Source organism: Myotis brandtii, unplaced genomic scaffold, assembly GCF_000412655.1.
Source record: "Myotis brandtii unplaced genomic scaffold, ASM41265v1 scaffold74, whole genome shotgun sequence".
Classification (NCBI taxonomy): domain Eukaryota; kingdom Metazoa; phylum Chordata; class Mammalia; order Chiroptera; family Vespertilionidae; genus Myotis; species Myotis brandtii.
The window spans coordinates 2,835,102-2,845,038 of record NW_005370944.1 but is presented as its reverse complement, the minus strand read 5'-3'; the positions used below and the strand labels follow the sequence as shown (position 1 = coordinate 2,845,038).

The 9,937-nt window shown below is 37.3% G+C and overlaps 1 protein-coding gene across 9 annotated transcripts in view; it reads left to right on the top strand.

Annotated features, from left to right (window-relative positions):
- Positions 1–9,937, top strand: part of NEO1 (neogenin 1) — a 199,056-nt gene that overhangs the window by 24,854 nt on the left and 164,265 nt on the right. For all 9 annotated transcript variants that reach the window (XM_014530454.1, XM_014530453.1, XM_014530445.1 and 6 more), the window contains exon 5: positions 8,285–8,421. In XM_014530454.1, the coding sequence (XP_014385940.1) occupies positions 8,285–8,421 (137 nt within the window). The remainder of the gene's footprint in view (positions 1–8,284; positions 8,422–9,937) is intronic.

Genomic DNA, 9,937 nt, shown 5'->3' with positions numbered 1-9,937 from the left:
TAAATATGCTAATTGACTGCCCTGACCTCAAAGATGGCAGCACCCACCGCCAATAAGGAGGGAATATGCTAATGGACTGCTCCGCCCTCAAAGATGGCGGCGCCCACAGCCACAAGATGGCAGCGTCCAGTCCTCTCAGCTCTGCTGGGGCGGCAGGTGCGTGGCAAGGCTGGGCCCGCCCCATGCGCCTGCCTTCGTAATCCTCCAGGCCCCTCAGCCCCCAGCCGCCTAGGGCCGGCCCAAGGCTCAAGTAACCAGGGCCAGCTGAGTCTTGCGCTGCCAGCAGTGGCAGCAGCAGAGGTGTGATGGGGGTGTCGCCTTCCCCTGATCTCCTCCCACCCCTGAGGGCTCCTGGACTGTGAGAGGGGGCAGGCCGGGCTGAGAGACCCCCCCCCTCCAGTGCATGAATTTTCATATGTATATCTCATACACACACACACACACACACACATACATAAAAAGCTCTCACTGGCACCAATCGCATGCATGTGTTTTCATCTGTCATTATCTATAGTGAATTTGGTTGACACTTTTATAGGGAAAGGGCAAATAGTGATATTAAAATATTTCTTCTAATTTCCTTTCGATGTGCACAAATTTGTGCACTGGGCCTCTACTATGAAATAAATAATATGAATAGCCCTCTAAACTGTTAAGGAGAATGAATTTGTAATTTTAAAACTCCCCCAAAAAGAAGTCTCCAGGCCCAGGTAGTTTTACCAGAGAATTCTACCATTTTAGTAATATTTAACAGCAATTCCGCACAATCTCTCCAGAAAATAGAAGAGGAGGAATTAAAACTAGTATTACTCAAAGATCAAAACTAAACAGAATTCTATCATTTTAGTAATATTTAACAGCAATTCCACACAATCTCTCCAGAAAATAGAAGAGGAGGAATTAAAACTAGTATTACTCAAATATCAAAACTAAACAGATAGTACAGAAAAGGAAAACTATACAATATATGGATATAAAAATAAAAATTCTTGAAATATTAGCAAATAGAACTCAGCAATATGTAAAAAGTCATGTATATAGTGACCAAGTAGGGTTTATTTCAGGGATGCAAGACTGGCTTAGTATTCCAAAATCAATGTAATTTACCACATTAACAAACTAAAGAAAAAACCTATATAATCAAATTAATCAATGGAGAAAAAGCATTTGACAAAATTCTGCACTCGTGTTATTTTTAAAACCCTCAGAAAAATAACTTAAGAACATCTAAAAAAAGAATCTACAGCTAACATTATGCTTAATGATGATGAAAGATAGTATTTCCCCCTTAGGACCAGTTAAAGGAGGTCACTATCATAGTGCTCAAAGTTTTAGCCAGTTCCTATTTTCAGATGGAATATTTGTCTACATAGAAAATCCCAAGAAATCCACACAAAAAACCACCTCTTAGAACTAAGACATAGTTCAACAAGTTTGCAAGATAGAAAAAAAAATATATATATATATACACACATATATATGATAAATATATATATAAAGAAGATGATAAATATAAAAATTATTTGTATTCTATGTACTAGCATTGAACATATGTGAACACTGACATTACAAATACAATATTATTTACATTCACTCACAAAAAACTGAAATAATTAGGGCTAAATCTAACAAAACCTGTTAGGTTTGTATGCTAAAAACTATAAAATGGTAATGAGAGAAATCAAAGATCTAAATAAATGGAGAGACATACTGTGTCCATGGATTGGAAAATTCAACAGAGTCAAGATGTCAGTTCTCTCCAAATTGATATACAGATTAACTCAATTCCAGCAAGATTTTCTGTATATGTAGACAAGATTAGTATTATTATTATTTCCTTTTGTTAATCCTTATCTGAGGATATTTTTTCCATTGCTTTTCAGAGAGAGTGGAAGGAAGGGAAGGATGGAGGGGAGAAAGAGAGAGAAACATTGAAGTGAGATAGATACACCAACTGGTTGCCTCCCACACTCACCTGACCAGGGTGGAGAGCAAAACTGCAACCAGGTACATGCCATTGCTTGGGAATTGAACCTGTGACCCTTCTGTGCTCGGGCCAATGCTCTAACTGCTGAGCCACTCTGGTGAGGGCAAGATTATTCTAAAATTTATATGGAAAAGTAAAGGAACTGGAATATCTTAAATATTTTTTTAAATGAGAAGACTCAGTCTACCTGATTTCAAAACTTATTGTATAACTACAATAATCAAGATTGTACAGTATTGATGACTAGATAGATGCATATATCAGTGAAACAGAATAGGGAATCCAAATGTAGACCCACATAAAAATGCCCAGTTAAATTTTGACAGAGATGCAAAAGCAGTTCAGTGGAGGAAAGATTGCCTTTTCAACAAATGGTACTGCCGCTGTTGGACACTCATCCATAGGAAAAGAAAATAAAATAATAATAATATAGTACTCAACCTAAGTCTCACATCTCATAAAAGATTAACTCAAAATGGATCATAGAACCAAATGTAAAATGCAAAATGAAATTTTAGAAAGGAAACAAAATCAGGATCTAGGGCTAGGCAGAGTTCTTAGATTTGAACCAAAAGTACAATCGATAAAGGAAAAATTAAAAATTAGATTTCATCAAAATTAAAAACTTTTGTTCCATGAAAGACCCTGTTAAGATGAAGAAAAGATAAACTACTGAGTGAGAGAAAATATTTGCAAACGTCATCTCCAAAAAAGAACTAGTATCTAAAATATATAAAAGATCTCTCAAAATTCAACATTAAAAAAAATGCATATCATCTAATTACACCCTGGGCAAAGGCATGGATAGATTTTTTTATCGAAAAAGATATATAGTGGTAAATAAGCACAAGGAAAATTGTGTGACATTATTAGCCATCAGGGAAATGCAAATTAAAACCACAAGATATCACTACATACATATCAGAATAGCTAAAAAATTTTAAAAAGTGATAACAACACATGCTGTGGAGAAGCAGGATCACTCTGACTTTGCTGATGGGAATTTGAAATGGTACAGCCACTCTGAAAAACTGTTGGGCAGTTTCTTAAAACACTTAATATATGAAGGCCTGAGAGGGGGTGGGTGTGGGATTGAGGGGGTCAATGGGAGGAAAAAGGGAGACATCTGTAATACTTTTAACAATAAAAATAAATTTTAAAAAAGAAGGGAGCTATCATCATAAACAACTATAGTTTGATATGACTTCAGTGTGATGGACAGGGGGGAACCCAGCAAGGCCCCTCCAGAGACTTTGATGAAAGTCCTCTGTCCATTGTTAAAGATAGCCCAGCAAACATTTGTTTACCAAACATTTGCTTTTCATCTCCATATAAATTGCCTTCCTCCCCTTTGGAGTTCCAAACCTGGACCTCCCCTGTTCTTTATCCTTAGCTCAAACCCCAAATTGTCCAAATTGTCTCTGGTTCCCATATTCTTATAGAACCCTGTATGTACATATGCAATAAACTTGGTTGTTTTCTCATATTAAAAAAGTAACACTTTATATGTGCAACTGCCATATGACCTGATATTGACACTCTTGGGTTTTTATCCCATAGAAATGAATTTACATTCACATGGAAACCTGTCCATGTATATTTTTAGTGATTTTATTCATAACTAACTCAAAACCATCCAGATGTCCTTCATTGAATGAATGGTTAAATAAATTATGGTATCTCCATACTGTGGAATTACTGCTAAGCAATAAAAGGAATGAAACATTGATCTGTACCACAACCTGGATCAATTTTTAGAGAATTATGCTGAGTTAAAAAAAGCCAGTCCCCAAAGGTTACATACTATGTGATTCTACAGGGTGTCCCCCAAAAATGTATACACTTTAACAGCTGACAGCTCAGTTTTGAAAATGAAATGTTTTTTTTTAATAAACACTGCCTTTATAATTATTCAAAGTGTATGTATACACTGGTTGGGACACCCTATATTTAAATAACATTCTACTAAAATGGAGAACAGGCCGAAACCGGTTTGGCTCGGTGGATGGAGCGTCGGCCTGCGGACTGAAGGGTCCCAGGTTCGATTCCGGTCAAGGGCATGTACCTGGGTTGCGGGCACATCCCCAGTGGGAGATGTGCAGGAGGCAGCTGATCGATGTTTCTCTCCCATCGATGTTTCTAACTATCTATCTCTCTCCCTTCCTCTCTGTAAAAAATCAATAAAATATATTAAAAAAAATAAAATAAAATGGAGAACAGATTAGTGGTTGCCAGGAGTTAAGGAGGAGGTGAGAGTGGGAAGGAAATGGATGAGGGTATAAAAGAGCAATATGAGGCAGTGGTGATGGAAGTGTCAGTATTTGGTTGACATACACTACTATAGATTTATAAGATGTTATCACTGGGGGAAACTGGGTAAAGGGCACATGGTATCTCTCTGAATTATTTCTTAGAACTGCATCTGAATCTATAGTTACCTCAAAGTAAAAGGTTTAAAGAAAAAAAATGACAATAAATTTTGTGCCAGAGTATATATATGACTTACATACTCTTCCTGTCCTGCGGTTTCAGAGTATCTAAGAAGTCCTTTTGTGCTCTAAATCTTATCAGTGTCCATCCTTTGTAGCACTTTTATGAATTTCTCCCCAAAATTTTCCTCTCCATTGGCTCCTCTTTTGCCTCTAAAAGGCTTACCTCTCCCATTCAAATAACAACACACACACACAAAAAAAACCCTAAGTTATAAACAAGCAGTTTTCCCTCCACACTTACTGCCCCGACCTTAAGAGTCTCCTTTGACACATGTTTCTTCCTCAGCTTCTCTTTCCAGTTCATTTATCTACAAGTTCTGTCATTTTACCTCCTTCCAAGCTACTGTTAAGTGTCCCTTCAATTACTGCAGTCACCTTGTAACTTTTCCTCCCAGCATGTACTCTGGCCTCATTCCAAATGCATCTTCCTGCCAAACCAGTCTTTTCAGTGCTTAAACTCACCACATCACTGGCAACTCCCCAGCCACTTTTTAAAATGTTCCATGGATTTACACCGTTTCTAGGTTAAGGACTCAATTTTTTTTTTTAAATCCTCACACAAGGATATGTGCTGTTTTTATGTTTTGTTTTGTTTTTGAGAGAGAGAGGAAGAGAGAGAGAGAAAAAGAAACATCCATGTGAGAGAGAAACATTGATCAGTTGCCCCTCATGTGCTCCCCAATCAGGGATTGAATCCACAACCTAGGTATGTGCTCTGACCAGAAATCAAACCCACAAACTTTTTGGTATACGAGATAATGCTCCAACCAATTGAGCCACTTTGCCGGGACAGGACTCAGATTCTTAAAATGGCTTTCAAAGCCTTGTGTGGTCTGCTTCATACTCATCTCTCTCTCTTTTTTCTCTTATTACACTCGCCACATTGTTTATTTTCAGATCCCCAAATGCATTGTGATCCTTTCTGCCCCAGTTCCTTTGCAGGGGCTAGTCTTCTTTCTGAAATCTTTGCTCCCCCTGATTATGTTAGCTCCTACTCATTTTTCAGATCTCAGCTCAAGGGTTACTGTGGTCAAGGAAACCTCTCTATTCTAATTTCTTGGCAGGTTCTTTTGATACAGCACCATGTAGAATTATCATCTTTTATTTCTGTCTTTCCCACTGAGTTGCATGATAGCATTGATTGTGTGTTTGCTTACTGCTGCATCCCTAGCTGCTACTTGACACACACAGGCACACCAATAAATGTGTTAACTTAATGAATAAGTCCCTCTCCTTACTTTCAGCATCTAACATTATTAAAGAAGTCATTACTTTTTGCCTTCTCTTTACCCCTGTCGTTACTGCCATAGTTTATCTCTTTTTAATTCTGAACCATTAAAATAACTTTACAATAAACTTCCTGCTTCTAGTTTTTTCCCCACTCTTCTTGTTTCTTCACTAAATCTGATCATATTAGTCATCTTCTAAAGGCCTTCCCACTTGGCCAAAAAGTAGGTCTCCTTAGCACACCAAGCTCTCCTAAACTGACCCTGGCTACTCAGTCTCTCTCTCTCTCTCCCTCCCTCTCTCTCCACCCCCTCTCCCCCTCCCTCTCTCCCTCCCCATCCCCACCCCCTTATGTTCAGCCACACTCAAATTGGGTCCACTGAGAAGGCATACTTTTTCACATATTTTTTCTTTTGCTGCATTTTTGAAAATTGGAGTTGTAAAGGCTTGATTGCCATTTTACTGTTAGCCATCATACAGTTTTGTGAACAAGTTAAAGATGTTCTTCCTCTCAGACTTCTTTCAAGGGGAGTAAAATCAACTCCATTAAGAAAGATTGACTTCTGCTGTACTGGCACTCAGTTATGGCAAATGTGAGGGATAACAAGTATTAGGAAGATTTTTAGGGTAATTATTAGAGATCAATACTGTCTTGATTTCAAAGGAACCATACCAACTTAGGGTTTCAGATTATGTTCCTCTCAGCTGAGTGTTATATGTATGTATTGCTGATTTCCCATTTGTGTACGTTATTTCTGTTTCTGAAGCTTAGTAGTGATTTTGTCCAAGGATAAAGTACAATATTTTAATGTTTGTAATTTTTTCTCACCTATTTTGCCCCAGTAATTCTTGGTCTATTTCATTTTAAATTGTCTTGCTTCTCTGTCCCATCACATAAAGTTGGGATTTGAGGGCATAATTAAGATATTTCTAATAGGAAGGCCACCTTAATAAGGTTTAATAATGACCTTGCAGGGTATTTCTTAGAGAAGTTATGAAACCTGATTCTGGTTTTCCTCTTTCTTTGTCCAGAAACTTAATCTTGTTTATCAGATTCAGGAAGACCAATTACCCAAACTCACAGGGTACTGAAATTTAAGCCAGAATCACACTTCACTTAGGATGAGAATTTTAAGTGTGGCACAGACTGAATAGTCATTCCCTCTGATTTCTTTTTCCCATCAGGAATTCTATATGAAAAGCCAAATGATCAGAACATGTCTGAGCATAGATACAGACAAAAAAATGTAACTATTTTAAGATTTGAGAGAAAAATTTGTCTATGAAAACCAGTTTAGATGTAGAACCTCAAAATAAAAATAAAATTGTAACCTCCAAAGTCTTCAAATGAACTAAACTAGTTCACTTTATTAAAATTTGATAATATTGATTTGTGATTTCTTTCTTGATGTTATAGGATTGTTTTACTTTCTCTTCATTCTCTTTAAATAGACTTAAATCACATGGTAGAGTTGGGTTGGTAATGATCAGCATTCTTGTGGATAATGGCATAATGGTGGCTGATTCATGCCCAGGCACCACACCCAAGAAGCTGCTCTCTGGCAGCTGCCCTTCTCTCTCCCTTCCCTTCCTTTCCCTTCTCTTCCTCTTTCCTTCCTTTCCTATCAAAGCCACCGTAGGAAACTTTCAGTAGGCACTGAGACCCCCTCACTTACTGTTTCTGACCTGACATTTTGCCTTCTCTATTAGTTATCTCAATGGCCATAGTTGGGGTGGAGTAACTCTCAGGTTGATTCCAGACTTCAAAATTACATAATTTGTGCTCTAGCCAGTTTGGCTCAGTGGATAGAGGTTGGCCCGCTAACTAAAGGGTTGTGGATTCAATTCCTGTCAAGGGCACATACCTCAGTTGTAGGCTCAATCCCCACCCTGGTTGGGGCTTGGGTTGGAGGCAACCAATCGATGTGTCTCTCTCATATTGATGTTTCTCTCTCTGTCTGTCTCCCCCCTCCCTTCCACTCTCTCTCAAAATTAATGGGAAAATATCATCGGGTGAGGATTAACAACAACAAAAATTACATAATTTGCAAAATAATAAAAAACAAAAGCTGGGCAGAATAGGGAGGCAAGGATATACTGTGGGTAGTGGAATCGGTCACAAAAGTGGTATCCCTTTGGGAATAATTAGAAGTGTCAGAGATAATTTATTATCACATTCTGATTTGCATTCGTGATATTTATGCATGAAAAAAATGAGGAAAGCAAATTGTACTAAATTAAATTCTGATAATTTTATGTAGTCTCTGTCCATCTAAAGCAGGGATGGGGAACGTCCGGCCCGTAGGCCATATAAGGCCTACAAAATCATTTGGTCTGGCCCTGCCAAGACATTAGAGGTGAGTTAATTGAATGTTTGACCAAATTTAGCTGCTAATTTTTAAGTTGATAATTTTGTATGGCCCTTGAATGATGTTATAAATATCCAGATGAATCTTGGTAGAAAAAAGGTTATATCTAAAGCCATATAAATAATAATACTGCTTAAGTGTTTTCTCTGTTTTATGTGAAGAATTTCTCATATTCCTAGTTTTAAAATGTATCAAATTTTTTTATGCAGCTCTGAAAGATTGGTATTGCTGGCAGGTGGTAGCCTGGAGATCAGTGATATCACTGAGGACGATGCTGGGACTTATTTTTGTGTAGCTGATAATGGAAATGAAACAATTGAAGCTCAAGCAGAGCTTACAGTACAAGGTATGTCATTATTTCTTGTATAAATAAAAAGCCTTTGTACCTTATGGGTTTGCCAATTTTTTAACATTAATGTGGGAAAGGCAACACAACAAAATAGTTAAAAGTCTGAACTTTAAACCAGACTGCTTGAGTTCAAATTCTGGGTGTTATATACCCTAGTTGTATAACTATAGGAAATTTACTCAACTTCTGTGAGCCTCATTTTCCTCATCTGTAAAATGGAGATAATAAGAGTACTTACCTCATTGAGGTTCTTTTGAGAATTGAAAGACTTAGTGTTTGTAAAACTTCAAGAATAGTGACTAGAATATGGTGAGAGCTTGAAGTTATTATGCATGGTAGTAGTGTGGCTATCTGGATAGTTTAGTTTACTTTTCTTGTCTCACAATGCTTTCTCACAAAAAACTTCTTTCCTAAGCACTGGTATTCCCTCCTTTCAGATGAATAGATCACCTAGGACAGACAGTGCATGTGGCTCTCAGTAACATGGTCATCTGTTTGATGATTTCTTTCTTTCTGCTCAACCAACGTTGAGCCTCACATTATCTCCCTTTATAGGTTCTCTGATTTAGAAGTCAGATAAATTGAACCTGGCATGTACACATAATCTCTTCTTTATCCCATTTCCCTTGTCCTTCCTCCATATGGAAATGTACCCTCAGAAGAATGCTTGCTATCTCTCCTATGATTTGTCTGCACCCTCATTTGTCTTTGTTCTAAATAAAAATCTTTAAGACCTACATTTCTTTCAGGGAAATCCAACAGCGCTTGGATATTTAGAAGTATATATTGGCTCATGATATTCATCTTCAACTTGTCCCAAATTGTATTGTATTTGATAGACCACTTCCTGATCTATGTTTTGGAGTTGTTTCATATTTTATATAGAAATGTTTCTTTTAGTACATCTGAAGGTTTTAATGTAGCCACATTTCTATTCTATTTGTTACCAGAGGTTGCAAATATGTTTTTGGTAAGAATTAGAGAGCAGACTTTTTGGGGTTTTGTGCTGGGGAAGGCAATAGCATGTTTATATTCTCTGTTACTATTTGTGGGTGGATTCATAATCTCTGAAAATCGAAAGAGCAGGCCTTGGAGTTTACATACCTATTAACTCAGTGAGCTCACCATTACTCTTAACTAGATGAAAGGTTGGCTATAACCAGCTGTAAAATGGCTAGTTTATTTCTTTACCTTATGTGGATGGGGTTGGACATATAAAATATTAGTGAACTCTATCTTATTTGGTCTTTGTTACCTCCATTAGTGGATGTTTACTCTTTTTGTTTTTTCCAATAATGAGATTCTTGGCCTAACACTGTCTTCCATTTTTCTACCCATGCCTCAGTTTCCTTCAATGTAAAATACCTTGTTATTGGCCTCAAATGAGAGGCATGGTGTCTGCCCTATACATTAATTGCATTTGTCCATGCAATTACTTTCTACTGTTTTTTTAAATAAATCTTTATTGTTCAGATTATTACAGTTGTTCCTCTTTTTCCCCCCATAGCTCGCC